General features: G+C 32.3%; 1 protein-coding gene across 1 annotated transcript in view; it reads right to left on the reverse strand.

The window, feature by feature from the left end:
* LOC123660285 (reversion-inducing cysteine-rich protein with Kazal motifs) overlaps positions 1 to 23,585 on the reverse strand; it is a 50,289-nt gene extending 26,704 nt beyond the window's left edge. The window contains exons 1-3 of the mRNA XM_045595380.1: positions 23,355 to 23,585; positions 18,124 to 18,259; positions 14,075 to 14,130 (exon numbers count right to left, since the gene is read on the reverse strand). Coding sequence (XP_045451336.1) covers positions 14,075 to 14,130; positions 18,124 to 18,220 — 153 coding nt within the window. The 5' untranslated portion in view covers positions 18,221 to 18,259; positions 23,355 to 23,585. The remainder of the gene's footprint in view (positions 1 to 14,074; positions 14,131 to 18,123; positions 18,260 to 23,354) is intronic.
* Positions 23,586 to 25,310: the final 1,725 nt, after the last annotated feature.

A 25,310-nucleotide genomic window follows, 5' to 3' on the forward strand; every position in this document is an offset into this window, starting at 1 on the left:
TGATTTATGTTTTCAAAAATCTCCGCAATTCAGCTAATAGTGGCACCCTTTTCTTGGTCTACCGTGGGTTATGCCAATCAATTGTGTCTTACTGTATATCAGTTTGGGGTTGTGCTAATAAGTCTTCTTTGCTCACACTCGAGCGTGCTCAACGAGCCATCCTGAAGGTCATAACACGACAAAAGCGAACATACCCAACTGACCAACTTTACTCTCAATGTAAAGTACTCACCGTTAGACAGTTGGCCGTTATTCGTATGATACTTCGTAAACATTCCTCATCCCCTTTTATGCAAGCTTCTGTTCAATCTAAATCAAGAAGAATACAGCTTCCATCAATTCCACATATTAGATGTCGTACATCATGGGCTAGTAACCAAAGTGGGGCCTTGAGTTCCAAAGTATACAATAATATTGACAGGATTATACATATTTATTCACTTACCTACAGAAAAGTCAAACAGGTTGCTCAGAATTTCCTACTTACATTGAACTACAATGATACCGAGGAACTGCTTAAGTGAAAGCATTTGAAATCTGTATCTTGGTCCGCTCTGGTCGGTGGTTTAACCTGATCCCAAGAAATTAGTCGTAGGGCTGGCAGGGGCGGCACGCAGATACAATGCACACACACAGACCCATACATACACACACAGACCCACACACACACACACACATACACAAACTCACTCTCTCTTTCTCTCTTTCACCCACACTTTTACTGGCGGACGGGCACACATCACTCCAGATACATGTCATAAATATAAAAGATATATATATATATATATAAATAATATATATAAAAATGTTTGTATAATAAGACAAAACACCAAACATGTATATATCTAACTTGTGCTATAATTACTGGAGGAATCACTGCCTGCCTAAGATACAGGACTTTCCTACTTTAGGCGGCAGGGGTTTAAAATTTCAGTGCACAGATATATTATTAAATATTTAAAATAAGCATATACAAAATAAATAAGCATATAAAGTCTATGAATCCAAGAGTCTTAAAAGACACCAATAAGGTTGTTTATAGTATAAGCGAGCACTTAAAAAGAAATTAATATGATTAAAGGATTAAGGAAATACGTTATGAATAGATAACAAATAGAGCTTCCTTACATATATACTGTTTTGTCTGTATTTTATAACGTAACTACAACTATATGTCTGAAATTGTAAAATATTTTCTGTTTCTGTTTCTGTTTAATAAATTTCATTTCATTTCATTTCATTTCATTTCATTTCATTTCATTTCATTTCATTTCATTTCATACAGCGTCACCAGCCTCACCACTTTATTTTTCAGGAATATAATAATAAATAAGCTAAATAAGGAAATATTAAAACAATTAAAAAATCAATAGCCGTTCTAATCTTAAAAATGTTTCATTACCTACATATCCGACTCCAAAGTTATTTGAACACATCAGTCAGATGTGGGCAATTAATTTTAATTAAAAATCTTCGTTGTCTTTAACTGTCGTTGCTTTTAATTAAACTTTAAAGTATGGTTAACGTTAAATAACAAAACTGACTTTCAAATACTAAATGAAAAGGAAATTACTACAACACAAATAATATATCAACAAGAATAACTATTTCTAATTATTTATTGATAACCAATAAATACAAACAAACTATATTAACTCTGAAACACCAATGATTGTTGTTGTCTATACATCTACATAATTATAGATTGCTTGTTTAATGAAATATAAAACGGTTAAACTATTTGTAAATAAAATATTTTTAATTGGTTATTAGGGTATATATTAGTGTAAATTACTTTCCTACACTTATATAAAATTACATTTTTGAGTCGTTTGTAGTCTAAGGACCTCGTATCACTTCTGTGGAGTAATAGATTATAGTGAGAAATATCTCTGTTAGTTACAATACTAAAAAATGCAAGTGTGTTTAAACATGCTAACCTTCGTATAAGCTATATTAGGTATATATTATTATGCTACCGGTTAACATTTCACGTTGCTGTATAATGAAGATCAGTAAACGCAAATATATATATATATATATATATATATATATATATATATATATATATATATATAAGCATGAATAATTTAATATTTTTCTATGTTGGGAATAATTTATATTACAACAGGAACCACTGTAATTACTATGTAACTACGTTTACTAAATTTAACCATCACGAAAACCCTACGTAAACTTAAGTAGTTCAATAAAAATATGACGCCTTTTTATTCGGTGCGACGGCATTCAAAATACGACTTGTTATTATTCAATCCGCAACGACTATTTGTCAATGTGACAGAATAAAAAGTGTGCGGCTGTTCAGCAATAGATGGTGGTCTCGTATTAGCATGTAGACAATCGGGGGTTGGTCGACATCACTGCCATCGACGCGCCACCAACACGTCCTGTGTGCTACGTGCCACGAATCTAACTTCTAACTGACGCTTCCAGGAAATATTTTTATAGCAATATCTCTATCGTTAATGCAGGATATATATAAGTTTTTATTTTAATAACTTGTAGCGTCAATGTTTACGTTCGTTTCGTCGATTTATCATATCCTCTCATACTAAAATTGTATTTCGATCATACAATTAACAATATTTGAATAACTTCAAATTGCAAATTAATTACAATTTCCAAAACTTTCACAGCACAAATAAATATTTGATGCGTCAACTCTTCGCTAAACTATGGTCACTCTACGAATAATCCTATTAAGCTATATTTTAATTTGAAAATCATAGGCGCCATTAGTATCACCAGGGCCGTGAACCTCTTTGTATGACCTATACGGCGTCCATGTCATTCTACGACTATGAAACTATTAAGATTCGGTGCGCACAACCTCAAACCATTTCGCTTCGGTAGAGCAACATTCTAATGGACCTTATAAAATTTTACGGCACTCCGATGCATTCGCTGTAAGAGCATTTTCGTAAATTGATATAATCGAGTATTACGAATCAAGCAAAAACTAAAAAAAAGGAATAATATTTAAATAATATGATAGAGATAGTCTGTCGTTACGCAAACAACGAAAAAACCACTGAATAGATCTCAATTAAGTTTCATATGATTTATGTTTTAGACAACAGTTAACTCATCTAAACATGGAATTCTTCATTAAATACAAAATTATAAAAGTTCAAAAGCAAAGCTTTCTATAAGCAATACGTATCCAGTGATGTAGGGTAAGGTTGCTCAAGTCGTACCCCCTAAGGAAATAATGTTGTAGTATTTAATGCATTTCAAATAAAACAAAATCTTTTGCATGAACATAATCTTCATTTAGTTACCTTTTAACCAATATTCATAGAAATTTAAAAACCACTTAGCAACATAGATATTTTAACGATTTCCACAAATGTACCTTCGGTACGATTAAGGCACCTAGTCGCCTAATTCGTACCACCTATAGCCTAAATCGTACTTAGAATAAGTCTTTAGTTAATACATTATAAACGATATAGAAAAATACTTAAGTAATAACAAGAGATCACATTAAAATAAACAAAATTTACAAACAAATTAGTCTGAATTTCTAACATCAACTTAAAATATCGTTCTTTGGTTAATAGTCACAAAATCAGTCATAGTGACCTACAAACTAAACTAAAAATAGAAAACAAAATTCAGCTCAGCCTATTTCAGTCCACTGCTGGACATAGGCCTCCCCAAGTTCGTGCCAGACAAAACAAAAGCAAAAAGCCAAGAAGCAAAATTATAACTTGTTAATCATACAAAGTTAAGCTTAGACAATTATTGTGGTTGAACACAGATATCACAAACGTATTTTTTTATTTTAATTTCGATGCCAGCACAGCGGTCATGTACCCAACCTTTATATTTTAGACACTGAATCATATTTTCTTGATAATCTTCCTTACATAGTTGACATAGCCACGATTCTTTTCCTTTTATTTATTTGTTCTTCTTAGATGTTCCGTCCATCCTTCTTCTTTTTGTGGGTTTATTTTCTATTTTGATTTTTTTTTATATCTAAAACAGGCTTCTTTTTTTTATTTATGTTTTCTTTGGTTTCTAATTCATTTTTGTGGGGACTGGAAGTTAATTCCATTGCTGGTTTAGTACCTTTATTAATTTTTTTAATAAATGTTGTTATGCAAGGAACAGGAGATAATATGTTTAAGTGAGTTAGCCTGCTATTCTCTTTTCTCTGTTAAAATGATGGGGTACTTGAAATTTTTCGGCAAGCTCAAACGCAAGTTTTCTAAATTCAGTCGTAGTTAACTACGACTGAATTTAGAAAACCGAAAATACAAGACTCCAAATTTATTTTGTGCCAACTTCTCCTCCATATCTGATGACATATCATTAGGTCTTCCAAATTTTGTTGTCTTATTCAATCCTTTCAAATGTCTCCGTTATGTAGGTTTTGGTATATTGTGTCTTCTACAAGCTTCATTAAATACAATTTCACCATTCCGATGCTTCTCTAATGTTTCGTTCATATCTTCCCGCTTTCAACTATTATAAAGGTTAAAAAAATTAAGTAAATTAAACACACAATTTTCTGAATGCCTAAGTCGTACCGGTACGAGTAAAGAATTCTGCACAGGTACGACTTGTGCAGTGAGGTATTCTAAGTTTCAAAACAAAATTATTGTTATAACCTAAAAAAAATCTATTGTTTAAGTGTACCTAAACGACTGCCAAATTATCATTAAAAATAGACGTAAACAAAAAAATAAGTTGAAAATTACATTCCTTTTATAAAAAAACTTACGAATGAGCTGAAAATTTAATTGAAAACTGTTGAAAAAACTTACTTTTTGATTATTTTTGCTCCGCAAGACGGCCGGCCGTCCGATTGTTTTCACGTGCTTGCTTGGCTATTTAGTTCAGATCTACCTCATCACATGACAATTTTTATACGCGACAGCTGGGATATCACCAAGGTACGATTGAAAAAACTTACTTTTTGATTATTTTTACTCCGCAAGACGGCCGGCCGTCCGATTGTTTTCACGTGCTTGCTTGGCTATTTAGTTCAGATCTACCTCATCACATGACAATTTTTATACGCGACAGCTGGGATATCACCAAGGTACGACTTAGGCGGTAGTACGACTTGAGCAACCTTACCCTATATTGTTTAACACTTGGCGTGCTACGGCGGCTGGGGTTCGACTTTGGACTAGTTGTGAACTACTTGAAGGGTTGAATAAATAAAACCACGACAGTATTCTGATCTACGTATCGACCACCGACACCGACGTCCGATAGCTCGATCGTTTTTTTATTTAAATTATTAATCTTACATACTATACCGCGTAAATAAAGTTTTAGCGCGATCTATTTTGATCCGCACGCCATCTGTCGAGCATTGGACTAATTTTACATACAACGATACTCAAATATACACAATATTGGTAAACGTTCTAAACATATATGTATGTCTTAAAGTGAAGTAGTTTTGATTTTTTTATTTCTGTACACAAAATAAATACATAATAAGTACTTATATATTATACAGTAATAGTAAGAAAAGCAAGGCCACATATATCATCTAGTGCTAAATACAGTAGTTCAACACGCATAATAATTGTACCTTAAGAAAACACTATAACGCAGAATGTAGCCACGAAGTACATGCGTACAGACACATTAGTGCTAATTAAAACACAAAGGGTTCAGTTGGTATAATAAAACGTAGCCGAGTGCGATGGCTACCCTAAATAGTTTAGTAAAGCTCGCCTGTAATTATTGCATTGGGAGACCGACAGCCCGGCACGGCTATACAGGGTTACATTACTCTGTTGACGGAAAATGGAGTTATAATAATTTCTGCTGTTGTAACGTTACTTAGTTGTCTATATATATATATATATATATGCTAAGCTTTAACAAGAAATTAACTCATGGTCTTATATATATATATATATATATATATATATATATATATATATATATATATATATATATATACAATATAGACAACTAAGTAACGTTATGTACTGGTACAAAAGTACTTTTTGTACATTTTTAACATTGGTTTCAAATTTTGGTTTCTAAAAAACGACGATGAAAAGCTGTTATGTAAATACCTAAATGAAATGTTTAACGATTAATTATTGATTTTTTTATGGTCTCCCGAAAAAATATAGGAATCTTTCTTAAAAAATAGTTAGATTTTTTGATCATCGAAATTTTTGTACACAAATATCGTTATTTGTGTACATTTTTTTTTTTATTTATAGCAGGATAGCATAGACTTCTGAAGAAAGTAGATATCTAATGGATAAACAATTCTAGGTATAAATAAATTAGAACTAATTTTAATTTCATTCATATTATTTCAAATCAGATCAACAGTTTCAACTTACACATTTATATACGCACTCAAATACACATTTTCACAATGTTCCACTTTCATATGATTGCTAAACTCTCATAACATTAATATATTTATGTGAGCCCTGTAGTTCAGCGCTGCAGGTTAGAAATAGCGAACGGGACGAATTCAGTCGGTAATCAAAGGACAGAATCACATCGCGCCTCCGCCGACGCGACGCTTTGATGTCGCTTCTTTGTACATTAGTTTCCAACATTTTCAATTTTTTATGTAAACACATCTTGCATTTGCTTATAAACTTCAAACGAATTTAAAAATTCAATTGATTCTTTTGTATCTTTTATGATTTCTAAATATAGATTATTTTTTTTTTTTACATTTTTCTATATATTCGGAGTACATAAATAATTTAATCTGAGCTGTCATTTCAAAGTACTCCAAACATGTTGCGACTGATGAAGGAGATCATATGTCTCAATTTAAAGCAAAATATGAGGTCGCCGCTCCTAATATACGAGCCAAAGCGAATCAGAGTAATAATACAAAAGTACTTTTATTAGTCAAAATTCTAATTTACAACAAGACAGACATTTACGAGCGTAACACGTACATCTTTATTCAGTAAACTTTTGTGAGAAGTAAGGGTGGCCTAACATAAAATTTCTGATTTGTTGTGGTATGATAAATTTCTATATTGTGTTATGATAGTCGGTAAATTTTCTTAAATTGAGAAAACATGAGGTAAGCGATTATCCCACATAATTTTCGGTTACAAAAGTTCTATAGAATTATATATATTTTTTCCCAAGTTTTCAGGATTCGTGGTGAAACTGAAAATTTCCATACACTTAAAACTGTACGAAATTAAGCATTGATCACTGTTGAAAATTCTAGTTGTGCTACTTTTTAATAGAGTGGAAAAAAATATCTGTATTGTCTGATACAAATAGAGATTATTTTGCAATATATTGTAGTTCTAATAATTCTTATTATATGCGGTCGACCTTATTCAGTAAACTCTCGTGAACGATAAACTTCAGAGTTCGGGCGAAACGTCACGGGCGCTGTCAACAAGCTGATTAATGACAAAAGTCGTATCCACACTGAGGACGTTACAGACTTCGTGACGATCCCAAAAAATACTTTGTAGTCGTCAAAAGCGCGTTTTATTTTCTCCCCGTCTCATTTTACAAAGACTTTATGAAAATTATTATCGTTAGTCTAAATACGTTTTATGTTTCTGGAAATACATCATCGTTTACGTATAAGTTTTGTTGTACTAATGAACCTTCGTATTTTCATCAAATTTTCTATAAACAACATTATTTACACATCTGTTTGCTAAATGGTATATATTTTTTTATATATATAATATATTTTGTTAAAATTAATAAATAAGAAAAAAGGTGAACACTTTTTCTTTGGGCTACCAAATTATTTTAAAAATACAAAAATAACAAAATATAATATATTAAAAAAACAAAATATATTTACCAGTATGTTTCAATTGAATTCATAAAATTTCTACAATTCTTATCATTTTTGGAAGGAAAGGGACGTGTTCCAAGCTTTATGTTGGCGAGCGATCCCCGACTCCCTCCTCCCGTCTGTTACGTAGAACATTTCTTGGAAGCGATAAGACGGCCATAATATTCACATTTGAAACATCTCTACCGATTATGTTAACAATAACATTTAACGTATTGCATATTATTTATTTAATATTCAAACCTTCTCTAAATCTAAAGAAATTTGACTGTTATTAGTTTTTATAAAAGGTATCAGACATGGACTTTAGATAATGCATCGAGCCTCTATAATAACTGAACATTTTAATAGCAGTTTTAACTTTAAAAATTTGTATTATTCAAATGATACAAAGATAATAAAACTCTAACTGTGTCGGAAGCGACAAATTCGGAACCATATTTAAGTACCTGGAAATAATATAAATTAAACATCCACTCGCCGTTTTAATAAAATAAGACATTTGTAGATGACTTAATTCAGTTTAAAAACATATAAATAATTGAAACTTTGACAATTTTGTTGTATATTTTAAGCACATATTGTCCAAGATATCATCAAAGGTGCATCTCAATATAAAGGTAAAGTCGTTACTCGTTACGCGGTGTCGCCGGAGTGGGACGGACGCGACAGACATGAAAGGATTTCAGATGGGTCTATTTTCACCCGCTTTGAACAACTCAAGCATCAGTTTGTTTGTTTTCGCAACTTCAAGTTGAAGGGGAGTGTAACATTAGTTTTAACTAAAGTTCGAAAAGTGTCTCTTCGAGCGTTTCGTTTCCTTCGCCCACACTTTTCTACAGTTTTGTAATAAACCGCACGTACTGACAAATTTTTATCATGTTTCGAGTAATATAACAAGTCTCATTAGAAATAAACTTTAGAGAAATATCATATATCTTTTTGTTAGTAGATCCGCGTAAAACGAAGACAGCATTTAAAAATAAAAGCTTGCTTTGATGTTTTGATTCGTTCGTTTTTTTAGTACGTAACATTCGAAATTTATCACTTCAAAGACGTTTCTAAACTATTACGATTTAAATACATTTAACTAACATAATTAACCTCGAAGTCTTCTTTTTCACATGAGAGAAGGATTTTGTCTAAAAGTAGGGTGTTTACGGGATGTTTCATTACAGTCTATCTCATAACTACAACAGAATTATGAAAAATATGACTGGTTATAAAAATTATGTAACTTCAAGTTGCATGCTACTATTTTTGCAATTTCTCAACATTCCACAGAAGAGTAATTGTTATTTTCAATACCAGGAACTCATATATAAAACATGACATTACTTCTAAATAAATCTCGAACGTGCACTTAAATTCAATCCGTAAGGTATTCTACTGGCAAGCTCGCGAAAACGCAGCTCTCGGGTAAATGCTCCGAAACTCGTCCGTACGTGCCAGGAATCCCGCCGATCCCGGATACGCGTCACGCTGTCGAACGACGTCGAATACCGTCGAATACCCGGTAAACGTGATTGTCACGTAGTAATCCGAGTAATCAATTGTCACAACTGTTACACGGAATACGGGATTCGAGGATTCGGTTTTTAATATTCAGTGATGGTGGTCACGTTGGAAAAAAAATAATTTCATATACGAGACATTCTTTTGAAACCCAAACGTACAGTAATGCGTACGGTTGCACAAAATGCGTTTTACATACACAAGTTAACAAAGAATTTGTTGGGGCCTTTTTTTACCATTAAAATTTCTACATTTTTAATTATTTTGCTATTATTTTTAACCTAAATTTCCTTAAAGATTACTTTAGGTAGTTTTTAAAAGCATTTGAACACCTACCTAAAGTTAGCTACATAAAAAAATTAAATTTTTCAAAGATTAAATGATTTCTTTAAATGACAAAAATTAAACATTTCCAACATATAAATATAATTAGTGTTATTGTTCCCACTAATTCTATTTCAACTACACATTATAAATGCCAGATATAGTTCACAGCGGCTGTAAATCAAACGGTGCTATGTTGAACGAAGCAATAAAAATGTAGTCACATCGTGAGAAATTTTTTAATGGCAAATAACTGGAGTGGCGAACTGTAAGTAAACAAGGATATATATATTAATAAATCTAAAAGCAGCTGCCACCGCGACAACTTAGATCATACCAACTCGTATATAGAAACATCAAAGCGACCGCGTGCTTTGACCTGGCCGCCTGAAACCGCTACATTACTTACTGAAATTATAAGTGGCATTTGACTTTTTTTTTAATTATATGATTCTTTTAATCAACCGTGTAATTTTTAGCGCCAATTGCGTTTTTATTACAACATTTTTTATAACTTTTCGAGTGACAACGATACGACGACGAGATAAAAGTAAACATTAAATTTTTGAGGTTTCGTAGCCGAAAGGTTCCAACGGAAACCTATTACAAAGAATTTACAATCCTTCCGTACGTTGGTTCATCCGTGTTCACTGGACAGTATCTTGGAAACGTTTGGAATTTTCACAAAATATAATTATGTTACTACGGCCACTTTAACAACGTCTAATAAAGTAAATTATGGTTAAAAATCAAAAAAAATCAGGTTAATGTTAACAGCAGATTTTATTTTACAACTGGACCAAATCGGACTGTCGTCTCGGCTCTCAATAAATTTTTATTTTAGCTAATTTCTCTTCTAAAAACGTATGAAATAACATATTAAATTTTAAACAATACAATTTAAAAAATAATAAAAACCATACAATTTAAAAATACGTCACGTATTCGAAAATTTTAAAAATAGATTACATACCAGCTGTGAGCAAATTGCAAACAAAATTGAAATACAAGCTATATATATAAAGAATTCTTAATTAAAAAAAACATACATGTAGATAGACACTTCTTGTAAATCAAACAATCCAAACATAAACATCACTGAAATGTGCAAGTTAGTCACGGAAGTGATAACGACGTGTTTTATGCACAATATATAAATGTTTACAAGACGTGAACCAGATAGAGCTATGTTGAACGAACGATATGTTTTTCGCGGGCCATCGTCTGTCGTGTTTCTATAAACTCCGCTGGCACCTCATAAAACTGCAAAATATATCGACGATGAAGTCTGCTACTTCTATTTTGTAGAGTAGTTGAGTTTAAGTGCAATATTTCTTTCCTTACGGTGTTTATATAGAGTACTTAAAACAAGTAATTTTTTCAACAAATGTTGTAAACAAGGATTCATTATTACTTGCAGTCTTAAATTACATTGATCAAAAATATTTATGTCATTACAATTAACTAATTACTAAATATAAACCTCTAAGTTATTAAGAAATCGTAGATCCCTTTTTTACTTTTTTAATAATAAATTTGAATAAACTTTCTTCTCTATAAGACAGGAAAGAAAATTCACTTCGGTCACATCAGTATCACGAAACAAATAAATGTTTAATTGATATAAAACAATAACTGTCAATCTACAGTATCCTGCTCAGTAGTAATTAATGAAGAACCCTTTGATGATAATTTCATAGACACAGGAAAGCCCGACTCTGAAAAGCTTGTTATTATGGTGTCATTACCGCCGACAGGCGACGCTTTTGTCATTACAAGACTGTCGCCACTGCGAGCGGTGTCAAATGATACATAATGTAAAACATTTAAAGATACTCATAATAATATGATAGCACTTTTAGTGATGTGACAAATGGAGTATTTAGGATTGATTGCTTGGCTTAAAAGTAAATTAGGCGGATCAGGTGAGAATGTTGATTTATCAAATAAAATGATGATTAGGAAAATGAGATGATTTTACAGGTTTCCTATGTTTGGGACAAGTTCTCAAGTTCCTATTGCAAAATAATATTATAATACAGAATAAACAACAAATTTAATAATTATTTAATTAATAATAATATATTTCTTTATTGTATTTATTTATTTTATTTTATTTATTTACACTTTCGCACACTAATACAAGGTTTTAACAGCATAACAAATGATATATAAAAATAGAATTTCCATCAGTTGCAACAGGCGACCTTATTGCTAGTACAGCGATCTCTTCCAGGCAACCTTTGGGCAGAGGACTAAATAAGAAGTGTGGGATGGGGCGCAAAAATGTTATGTAACATACACATGAACGTATTATACTATTGTACACCAAAAGAAGAAAAATAACAAGGGAAAGAATAGGAAATAGAGAGCGATCTCTTCCAGGCAACCCTAGGCTAGAGAAATTCTCGTATTTACTTAGTTTGAAAATTTCAAAAATTAAAATCAATCAGATTAATATTTTCCTTTATCTACAAAGATAAATATAACGAAAAGCTTTTATATCGTATAAATTGTGTAATGACGTTATATGTTTATAGTAAAAGTTTTAAAGGAAATTTATTGTATTCCTTTTAGCGCATTAAAAATAAAAGCTTGTATAATTTTATACTAACAAAATTTATTTCAATATATTTACAAGTTGAGTCCTATCTACTATTATATACTCTAATGTGTTAGTGAGTATAGGTAATCTTGCTGGACAGTTAATATACGAGTACTCCTCCAGGGACGAGGAAAGCGCCCACAATGTCAATAAGCTCCGATCGCTATAGATAGTCAATACAAATATTTGTCCGAGCGGAAATTAAACCCACGGGCCCATAACGTACAATTTAATTACACTAATACTGCTACTATCACTTTTATTATAGCTCAGTATATTTCAGTGCCTTAGACATTCCTTATTGAATTAAAAGTTTCAAATTTCGCGCTTGTAGAAACACGCTCAACAGACCAGATGTACTTAATCTATTTATTACTTAATTCCATAAGAAAAGAGTTTCAAAGAATATCTTATCGAGCGACAACAAACGGGGTTAAATTCCTTAATGGGGAAGTTAACGAGGCACCACTTTATTTAGATTGTCTGTCTGTTGCACCGCTTTATTAAAATTACCGGATGAGTTAGGGTTGCACACTATAGGGACGATCGATGGTCGTCTGTTAACATCAATTATCTTCTAGACACAGTGTATATCATGTAACGGGATTTATTATTCAATCGTACACACAGCCCTAGTGAAGTCCCTTCTTAAAATTATAAAACATGTACTTATTTAATATGTATACTACTTAACTATGTACTTATTTTATATGTAGGAATAGAAAATATTTGCTCGCCAAGAGGAACTTTAATGTTAGAGGGAAATGATAACCCTTAATCAATAATATCGCAGATATCTATATACTAAATGTTATTTGAGAACAAATGTATTTTTATTGACGGAACAATTTAAAAAATTCAATATTATTCAAACAGTGTCGCGGAGAGGAAGCGGCCGTCACGCGGTTCCCTAACGAGACGGAATTAAATACGAATGTATTAGTGGTCGACCCGGCTCCGTTTACGAGTTTTAATAATTTTCCTTTTATTCACTCGACGCGCCTTCTCAGAACGCTATCCAGTGTGACACGATTCTTGATTAGCCCCGACGCGGTGCCTCGAATATCCTCCACTATAACATTTCCACGACGAACGGATACAAGAAAGTCGATGATCGAACACGTCCACGTATCCTCTATTTGTTTGCTCAATACAGATCAAAGAATATATCGAATCTATGAAAAAATCAAAGATGCATTCATATTCGTTCTACTGTTAAATACAAATATTGAATGACCTTAATGTGAGCGTCGAAAATATCTCCGGTCGAAGTTACGGAAGCGATAAATCTGTTTAATTAGTCAATTTGAATCTCGACTGAAAACTTTGATTGGGTGTCATGGACGAGATTAAGATTCAGTAAGGGTTCCGACGGCCCAAGAATGTCAATCGCCGATCGGGAATACATAAGCGTGTTCGATGAAGTGGTCATCCACGCGCATGAGAGAATTCCATCGATAACTCATTCCTCAAGACTCGAGCGGGATATCAAAGCTAAATTCATGTTAGTTTCACAGAACATTGGGTACTTGGTAGATTATATAAATACGCAGACTTTCAGAGAACTAAATTTCAAATGCAAATATGCTATTGAATTTATTTTAAGAATTAGAAAAACCTCAATGACGTTTTGTTCATTCTATTTTGAACAATGTCACAAAATGTCATTTTAGAATGCGAAGAACTAATTGTTTCTAATATCTTCTTTCAATGTATATACTTGGATATAGTTGGTAACAAATATAGTGTACCTAATATTGTTTCTATAATCTCAAAGTTATACGTATCACATCTTTGTAAGAACATAAATTATTACCAACCTTCTCGCAAACGCTCCGACATGTCCCCACGGCTTTATCGCAGCACGCCGATATATCTGAAATAAAAAATGTTCACAATAAGTCTCGAAATGGCCGTAGCACAGTACCCACTTCCATCGAAGGGAACGCAACAGCTGGGACCGCCACAATAAAGCGCCGGCGACAGTTACATATGACGACATAAACCTTTTGATCTACTTCGTAAACTACTTGCACTCAACCGTCGAAAGTGATCCAAATTTAAGAGAGTTATACTACTAATTAAAAAGAGTCACCCATATTAATGTAAAGACTAGAAAAGATTGATGGTAGTCGTTATGACACGGTTTTCAACTTAAAAGTCCGCTTACGATGAATCTTCAGGTTTAGTGTTTACAGTAAACTAATTTGATTGGACGTAATGACCCGCTTTGATTTATTATACACAAGATTTATTACACTAGTGTGGAGCGCTCGCGCTGCTACGACGTACGCGAGATATTTATCAATTTACTATTTTTGAAATATATTAGAAAAAATTTTATAGTAGAAGATCCAAACTAGAGACGAACTTCACCCATCTGCTTAATGGATGATAATTATTTTATATTTATTTTAGTATAACTATTAGAAAAATAATCACGAAAGATTTGACTAAAAGTTCCTATCCAGACTATATAAAATTCAAAATTGAAAAATTTATTTTTATTTACATATGCCCCTATGAGTTTCAAGAATAAATTTATTACCTATCGACAGTTAGAAGCTTGTAGAAAATGCAAACGTTGGGTGGTCTATTATTTTCCAGACATAACTACTGGATTGGCAGATATAAACAGTTATATATATATATTATTCTAGTTAATCTCACCCACATGTTTAATAAATAAATATTAAATCAAAATAAGCGCTGTTTCAAAGCAAATACGATGACATGGGGTTACCTGCTAAAAGTCTGGTTTGAATGGCGCTTGCCGGATAAAATATAGCCTGGCCAAGAATTTCCAAGCCAACCCTTTAACATACTAAACAAGATATTTATTTGATTTTTACTCACTAAGCAGATGGGTAAAGATCACGTCTAGTTCGGATCTTAGACTATTAGTAGCACAACATGTAAACAGCGCTATAATCGTTAACGTGTAATTTATAAGTTGTGTTTTATTTAATAAAGTTACTAGATGAAAAAATATATGTATTTACAAACTGTAATATTACAATTTCGTTAATGTTCGAAATGTCTGTTATGTTTGTAAGACAAATGATAATTGTCTCAATCGTCCTACACAAATTTTTCAATCAAGGAATCTTTTGATCTTTTGATTAACTTTTATGACTATAATCTTAAATAAGCACATATATAACAGATTACGTAATAACAAGAAACGGAATTTAAATTTTAAAATAACTGCTATTAACCAACATTCAATTAACCTTATAATCTTCAATGAATTATTGAATAGCATTACATTAAACATAAGGATTATAGTGAAAGCACTTAATGTAAATTCACTTGAACGTTCGTTTTATACTGAGCCATGTCTTTTTCCCTCTAGCCGGATTTCAATGAAACGAAATTATAGGAAGCAGCCCTCATAGATTGATGGGGACAAGACAAAACTACTGTGATTACAGCAACTAGACTAGATAATCGAGTGATATTCTATAAAGTTGCTTACTATAAAGTATTTAGTTAATGGTTAGGCTTACTAGGCGCCCGCTTTACATGCAAAATATAGGGAACGGATCACTAAATAATTCTATCTTAGTACAAACCTGATCTTTAATGCAATGAGAATAAGAACTAGCAGTAGCTTTATACCGTTTAATAATATATCTAGCAGTGTAATACGGTTATTGCGCGTATTGAAATATATTTACAACGATTTGGATAAATAGACGTTATCAAAAATACCCGATTTTCTTGTTCTAAATGTCATTTACGTACTTCGTTTTCTAAGTTCTTGATTATATTTATTACGCAAATACTGCGGTCTTACCACTGACAACATCTCAACAGGAACAACATATTTTCTATACTGCAAAACTCATTCGTAAGTGGGATTGTTTCTCAAATAATCTCTTTTAGCTCTTGCTTACTTAACATCAGAGTAAATTAGATTTAAACATTTAGTTAGATATTTCTATTTAGGATTATCTAAATATATGAATCTACACATTTTGACATTAAAAAAATTAGAAACATGACATTGTTACTTATTTTACAACACTGTTGTTGTTTCTAATTTCAGACACTTATAAAAGCGAAGATAGAATAAGAGCTACCTACTATGTAACTGAAAACAATCGCCGTCTTTCATTTAGCAGTCAAAATATATTAAAGAACTAGGCTGATAAACGTAACTATCATTAAATAAGTTTGAGTCTTATAAGTTTGATATGATTTGACGTGTTATAAAACATCTTATAAACAGTTTTGTAATATTACTAAATTAATAAAAGCCAATGATTACCTACTCAATTCATTACTTCATTATTCATATAACTTCCGTCGTGATAAGTTGCCGTCTAATAACACTGATAACGTGAACTATTACTTCCAGGGCCATTCTTATTATCTTTATCATACACACGAACAAAACAAAATTCACATACTATCATTATAAAAATTAATTGTTTATATTATGTCATCTTTTAATAAACATATTGACAAAAATGTAGGTAATTATTATCTTGTAGTTACAATGTTTTTAATTTCAAAATAATAATTGTAATCGCTATGCACAATATCGAAAATTATAAATAGTACACAATAAAGGCAAACAGCAAAAAACATTTACTTGTCTTATAGAAATATTTGTCACTTGCAGGGATCGAACTCGAGACCGTAACCAAACTAGACACCTAACATTTGCCACTACGCTAAAATATCTTCAATAATTTTCAAAATTTTCTCTCGCTACGTGTACACAAAAGCAAATTAACTACTTGAATTCAGCGGTGCCAGGCTCGTTCTACCCAATTTCATGAGTTAAAATTTTCGATAAATTTGAGCGAAATCTGCTAATTTATAGTTATTAAAAATAATATTAAAAATTATGTGGTGTCATGGGACACCAGGTAGGAAAGTTCCTTCGGATAGTGTAGAAGCAACACAATTTGAAAAAAAATATGTTGAATTTTATATATATTTTCTAGTTCTTGATTTTTTTTTTTTTTTTTGTTGATTGGTTTTTATTAAGTACGTAAAAGTATTTAGGAAATTTAGTATTTTAGAAAATAACAAATACCGTAAAATAAAATAAATCTAACAAAATAATAATAATAATAAGCAGCCCTAACCCCGACCGTTTGATCTCCCTGCCGGGGCGTATTCCTCTACCCGTTTATTTTTATATATGTAAGTATAAGTAAATTTACTATATTATTTATATAAGTATTTATTATAATATATGTATCATTATATATTGGGCGGGTGGAGTGACGTCCGGTTACATAAAAAATTATAATAATAATAATTCAAACTATTAAGTGAAATAAAAAAATATGTGTCTATTTATTTTTGTCGACAGTATAAAATTACATAAATCATTTTAAAAAAGTTGACTAGTAATATTTTAATTTTACAAACGTCATATTATACAGTCGTGTGACTAATATTACGTCACTTCCGTTATATATTTTTCTTACGATTTTAGTCTCACATTTTTCTCAGTTCGGTCGCCAAGCCAAATGTCAAGCCTGCCGTAAGGAACTTCGTTCCAATAATAATAATAATTCAAACTATTAAGTGAAATAAAAAATATATATGTCTATATTTATTTTTGTCGACAGTATAAAATTACATAAATAATTTTAAAAAAGTTTACTATGAATATTTTAGTTTTACAAACGTCATATTATACAGTCGTGTGGCTGATATTACGTCACTTCCGTTATATATTTTTCTTACGGTTTTAGTGTCACATTTTTTTTCAATTCGGTCGCCCAGCCAAATGTCAAGTCTGCCGTAAGGAACTTCGTTCCAATTAATAAGAACCCAGTTCAAATATATGAAGATAGGTTTATAATTAATTATAAGGACCAGAATTTTGGTTATAAAACCTTACCTTGGGCATGAGCATTGACAAGCGTGATAGCCGCAAAGAGTAATTTCGACTTCCATCTGCTGTCTTCTTCTGCTTTTATTCTTCTTCGGACTGCCATGATTGCATGACGTCACGCCACGTCTTATCTTTCCATCATCTGAAAAATTGTTTCTATAACTACAACAAATTCATGAACTAATGAGGAGACACACATAAAAAATACAGTTGAATTGAGAACCTCCTCCTTTTTTAAGTCGGTCAAAAAACTAAGCTTACAAATTCTCTGAAGATAATTGTGACATTGTGTTAGTAATTTTTATTTCTTACTATGTACAAAAGTAAAAAAAATCATTTTCGATAATTTAAATAATTTTGATTATTTTTTTTTTAACTTTCACATATTTTATCCATATTTCTTCCGTCTTTTTCTATATTTCTTTCGTCTTTTTTGTCGAGAGAATGAGTGAAGAACGATTGACGAAAAAAGTGTAAAAGGCAAGTGTGGATGGAAGGGTTGGAAGGGGTAGACCTAGGCGGACGTTCCGAGCCAACGAGGCACTAAGGAAGCTGCGGCCATGTCGCCGTAGCGTCCTCTTTTCGAGGCAATAGAGCGCTCTCGGTGCCCCAGAGTGCCTTTACCTTAATAATTTATGTAATTCGGCACTCATGACTTTGATGAATGGTTTTTGTACCTTAACATACTTTGTAAATAGCGCGAAGAAAGTAAGAGAAATTATTTGACTTTCCGTGTTACCTAAAATAGCATACCTTGTAATGTAAAGTATAACAATAATTTTAACTAAAATCTATACTTGAGTAAATCTAGGTAGGATTTGTTGAACAATCTTATCTAACGTAACTTTAAAACCACTGACCCATATTTGATAATTATTTATTTTCCTAGTAGAGCGCTTCATCACTCAGAAGTAACGTAGGATATTTTTGTATTATAACAAAAAAGATGTAAAATCAAGAAACGTGCTAGTTTATAATATGTGAAAGATTACTTAAATATACTTATAAGTTGTAGTATTAAATATATATATATTAAATATAATATATATATATATATATATATTGTTTAAACTTCTGTTATTAAACAGCCAACGGCTGTCTGGACTGGATAGAGCGTAATCTGCCACACTGCTGCCGATAATGTAACCAAAAATGAACCATTTTTTGACAAGTTGATTCCTTCGCACAACAATGTCAAAAGCACAAACGTCTCCTATCAATTCCGTATTTTATCCACTTTTTATATATTTTGTGTTTTTATACTCTAAAAGCAAAGTTAATAATGATTAACACAACTTATACCTAAAATCTATATCGGTGATTCGACCAGAAAAGTATCTCATTCTAACAGAAAACTGATGTTAATTAGTTACTTATACAGTTACAAACTTGTTTTTTATGGTTAGTGTAAAAGTTTGAAGGCAACATTGTCACCTTTTCCCATCCGTAACTCTCTTCTACGCCCCTGCATCCTTTTATCCAGTAAAGTAGTTTAGGCTCTTCTGAAGCTAATGATTACTTAACATATAAAACTACTGAATATTTTACAACACAAATGGATAAAGTTAATTTATATGTATGAATGTAATATAAAACCTCAAGCGATACCGCACGCATAAGGTAGACCCTACTTTATATTGTTATAGTGAATGAAGTGATGAATATTAACTGAGGTAGGGCACAGCAGGAAAATTCCTGCTCAAAATATGGAGCAGCCCGACTGGGGTAGTACAGGTAGTACTCCTGGATTGGGGATAGGGTCGACAACGCGCTTGCGAGGCTTCTGATTTTGCAGGCTTCTATAAGCTACGGTAATTGCTTACCATCAGGTGAGCCGTACGCTTGTTTTCCGTCCAAGTTTATTAATTAATTAATTTATTTATTTAGTTATATAAGAAAAAATTAAGATGGGAAAAATCTTAATTTTTTTATTAAATTCATTGTTTTGGTGACCGTGTAAAAAAAAAGGTTTATTTCTGAAGTGTACAATTTTATATATCTGTATATTGTAGGGTACGGAGGCTACTAACTAAATTAAATTTATGAAAAACCTTTTATGTATTTAGAACTTGAGTTGCTTTTATTTCATTTGAAGCCTAAACGTAAAACGGACAAACTATATGTTTACTAAGGATTTTTCCATATTTAAGTATCTGTATTATAGTGTAAATTTTTAAATAAATCCTCCCTGTCGGTTAAAATGACATTAAATATGCTTTTCCTATTTTTACCTACTTATTGCACAAATTAATGTTCACTTAGAATTGATTAAATTATCGACTAGAATTGAAAAAGGTTCCAATTATTTTTAATTTATTTACTTAGTAACGCTGCTCTAAACCCATTGATTTTCGTAAAATATATTTATAAATTTGGCTGTATGACCATCAGTTTTAATGGAGGATATAATTATGAAATAATTTACTAAATTATGAAAGGTTATTTCATAGTCCAGATCCCAACATATTTTAATTACAAACGGGTAAGCAGACGTAAAGCTCATATCAAAGCCGGTAGTTAAAAACAGATTTGAAATTACATTGTTTTATTGCTATACTATCTTTGTTGGTATAAAATAGTTATAAACGATTTAAGAAATAATTACCAGTTTATTATCTAACAAAAAATAATGAGAAGATAATAGAGAATACAGTCAATAGAGATACAAAAAATTAATAGAAATTAAAATATTATTAAATGAATAATTTTAAGAGCGATAACTTACGTAAAACTGAACATAAGTAGCATAGTATGCTAGTAATATTAATAATATCTATTTTTTATTTTTAAGTATTAACAATGTCTTTCAGTAATAATAAACGTACCTACTGAAAAATTTTCTGTGATATGAAAAACTCCATAATAACTAATATTAAGTTTTATGGTATATCGATATTACTTTCATTGAGTTCGTCGGCAACGATGACCGTTCATGTCAATGACCAAAGAACAAGACCTATATCCCTCCGGCGTGGGGTAAGACAGGGGGATGTAATATCACCGAAACTGTTTACCACTGCGCTAGAGGATGTTTTTAAGACCTTGGATTGGGGGGAACGAGGCATCAACGTCAACGGTAAATTCATCTCTCACCTTCGTTTCGCCGACGATATTGTCATCTTTGCGGAGACGCTGGATGAGTTAGGCCAAATGCTGGCCTAAACGAGTCCTCCCGACGTGTCGGTCTCTGTATGAACTTGGATAAGACGAAAGTTATGTTTAACAACCAAGTCATACCGATACCGGTATCGGTCGATGGTACCCTTCTCGAAATTGTTCAGGATTATATTTACCTAGGCCATACTATCCAACTAGGCCGCAACAACTTCGAGAAGGAGGCCGATAGGAGGATTCGGTTGGGCTGGGCGGCGTTTGGCAGACTCCGTCGAGTCTTCACTCCGCAATGCTTGAAGACAAGAGTTTTCGAGCAATGCGTCCTGCCTGTGTTAACATACGGAGCCGAGACGTGGACACTGACGAAGGGACTGGTTTAAAGTCGCTCAACGTGCAATGAAACGGGCTATGCTTGGGGTCTCTCTCAAAGACAGGATTAGAAATGAGACTATCCGCGAGAGAACGAAAGTAACCGACATAGCCCACAGAATTAACCAGTTGAAGTGGCCGTGGGCTGGTCATCTATGTCGCAGGACCGATGGCCGTTGGAGTAGACGGGTCCTAGAGTGCAGACCGCATCTTGGCAAACGCAGTGTGGGACGTCCTCCCGCCCGTTGGACCGACGATCTACGTAAGATTGCCGGTGTAGGATGGATGAGGATTGCGGAAGACCGGGACGTGTGGCGCGAACTTGGGGAGGCCTATGTCCAGCAGTGGACTGCGATAGGCTGAAGTGTGTTCATTGAGTTACAAAAATAGAATCATTATTTTCATAAATCGTTTTAAATTTTATGTAAATAAGAAAATATTATAAAGTGGCTTCAAAAGTATTTTTATATCGAAAATTTTCCGTTTATTGTTATCGCATTACTGGCGTAAAACGTAAACGTATTCAAAGGAATACAAAAAGTTCGTTTTTCTTTTCACAACTTTTCTCATAAATCAAAAGGGAACCCACAAAGTTGAGGAAATTAAGGGGGAAAAATGTTCAACATGTGCGTCTTTCAAACTACGGAAATTGCTACTTAAGATTTCAAATAAAGTTCAAGCATAAACAATTGAATTTTTATTATTTCGTACGATTTATTTTTGTGTTACCCACACAGGAAATTCTAAACAATTTTTTTATCAAAAATCGACCGTTCCAGCGGGGATCGAACCTGCATCTCCGACTTACCGTGTCGGTGCTTTAGTCAATTAAGCTATGGAACGATGTACTCGTTAGATCGAAATTTTTGATATGATGGTTTTATATTCGGTCTAAGCGACCGTGGCGCGTCTATAGTGAGTCCTTTACAGCACTCAATTCACTTGATCATCTTGCAAAAAAAGGGCTATTCGTGGCATTTACGATCTTGGAGCTCGAGTCTCCCTACGGGATGTTTTTCAAAAAGTTGACATATTAACAATAGCGCCTCAATATATTTATAACAATATTATGTATATTTACCAGAATATTCATTGTTTTGAAATAAATAGTAATAATCGCATTGTAAACACCAGAAGTAATAACAAAATTGTAGCTCCAAGTTTCCGACTGCACAAAGTAAACGTCTCCTTTCTGGGTTATAGTATTCGCATGTATAATAAAATCCCACAGATGATTTTGGAATTTTCTTAATATAAATTTAAAGGTTTTATTTAAAAAAATAATAATAGATAAAGCTTATTATTCGGTGCATAGTTGATAAAGATATGTGTATATGTGTATATGTGTGTGTATGTATGGACTTAGTGACGCTGTATTTTATGCAACATGTTACTAATTTTGTACTAAAACGCTCATATATTATTTTTCAAAACAGTAACTGCGGAGTTTCTTGCCGATTTTTCTCTGCAGAATCTATAATCCGAATCGGTGGAAGCTTTACTTTTACAAAAATCATAATTTATTTTTAAAGTTTTAATTTGTAAAATACGATTCGACAGTGCTTTTGGGGCTTATTTGAATAAAGCTGTTTTTGATTTTGATTTTGATTTATAGCAGGTAGCCAAGCCTACTAAACATTCATTCGATGTTTCTAATATACCTATCTGGTTATTTTTGGCTACGTTCATCTCATACTCTCATATATCACTTCAAAGCGCACTCCCGGACATGTCTTATCTTTATTATTACTTACCTATATTTTTCGAGAAGATCCTGATAGAATGAAAAAAAATTATCTCACAACACTTGACTATTTAATTACTATTTAAGATATTTTTATACCATAATCAGTTAAAAAATAAAAATAAAAACGCACGGATTGAAAATAAATATTTCGGAAAATGTGTACGCACTTCGCGGGCTTTTTATAACATCTAAACCACTACCTCTCACACAACCTTACTCGCGCCAAATTGACGCGTTACTAAATAGACCGGCATAAATTCATTCAACTTCGGGCAGCAGACCGTCCTTTTCTTACAAGAGCTTACTAGCATCTCTCTATCTCTCTTTATAGCTTCCGCTTGATGAACCCTATTGAGCTCGTTAGTCATTAATTAATTCTGCATAAGAAAATTACTTTTAATTTAAACGGTGCACAGATGTAGCCGTCCGGATTGTCGGTGAAGTGTTAAAATCTTTGCGGACAATATACGTATCATGTGTGGTCCGAATCAGTCTTGACTTATACAAACAAGCGCTCTAAATTAGTCATTGATTGCTGTATCGAAACTGAAATTTCTTGTGTTTTGTATCATTAAAAAAGGCTTAAAATTAGATAGGCTGTAAAACATAACATCACGACTTAAGTAAAACAATCTGAAAAGGACAGAAACTCAACTAACAATTATATATAGGATTTGTTTATTTACATACAATAAATACCTAAATAATAAAATAGATGACATGAAAAATTTATTACTTATTTCAAAAATAATTAAAATTTTATCTAGCCAAATAAATGTAATTCATCAAAAGTAGAATTTATTACATTTTCTACAATTTAAAATCGAAAATTTTGGTTATCTACATTTATTCTATATTTAAATTTATTAACCTAAAAAGCTCATCTAGAGACTGAAATAAATTATATCCAGTTAAAAGTTTAAAAAGACATTATCGAGTGTCGTAAGTCGCAAAAAGAGTTATATTTTAAGTTAAGTCGCCAATCAATTACATCAAACTAAGCGCGCTACCAAGAGAACCGATACGAAGTTTTCCGACATAAAGTGAAATTTATAGTTTTCCAACTTGGTCGCTTGTAAGTCTTTATTACTGACAAACACCTGAAATAAGAAGTAATGTGTGCATTGCATTTGTAATGGAGCTTTGGGTGTGTGACTGGTAATTCGATAACACGGATATAATTTTATAGCAGATTAGAATGCGTATATATCAAATACTGTTTAGAGAAACACGAAGCTTAGAAATGAAAAAGCATGAAAGTTTTTTATACGACTAGAGCGGTATACAAACGTGCAGCCCGCCTGCATGCATGCAGCATGCGGGTATCCTAGCCTATAGGCGCCTGCAATCCAGAAGCATCGCAAGCGCGTTGCCGACCATACACTCCCTAGGAGCTGTAACTACCAGGAACACAACACTTCTTAAAACCAATATTATTTCTTGTGATTTTCTTTAAGAGTTTTCCTGCTGTACTCTACTTCAATGAAAGAAAACATGAACTTTCAAAGTTCGTTGGTATTGAATGATTACTGATTGGTACCACCTTTACCCCTATATGAATAGATATAATATGATTTTATTTACAAAAAAAGAAATTTAAAAAAATATTTTTTCGCTTTTTAAATTTTTTAATTTTTACTGATAAGCCAGTCCCGGTTGTTACATGCACACCTGATAGCGACCGTTACTCATAGTAGGGAATATATCCGCCAATCCGCATTGGAGCACCGTGGTGGATTAAGCTCTGATTCTTCTCCTGCATGGGGAAAGAGGCCTATGCCCAGTAATGGGATATTACAGGCTGAAGCGATACTGATAAGTCTAAAAGTCGTTTATAATTAGAGTATTTGTTTTAAAACACAAAATAAAGTCACGTTTTGTTGTTTGTTCCTTTTTAATTAGCATTCCTCGTTAGTGTGGGTCAGCTACCTGACACTCAAGTGCTTTTCCTTTTCGAACCATT

Source organism: Melitaea cinxia, chromosome 15 (assembly GCF_905220565.1).
Source record: "Melitaea cinxia chromosome 15, ilMelCinx1.1, whole genome shotgun sequence".
Taxonomy (NCBI): Eukaryota; Metazoa; Arthropoda; class Insecta; order Lepidoptera; family Nymphalidae; genus Melitaea; species Melitaea cinxia.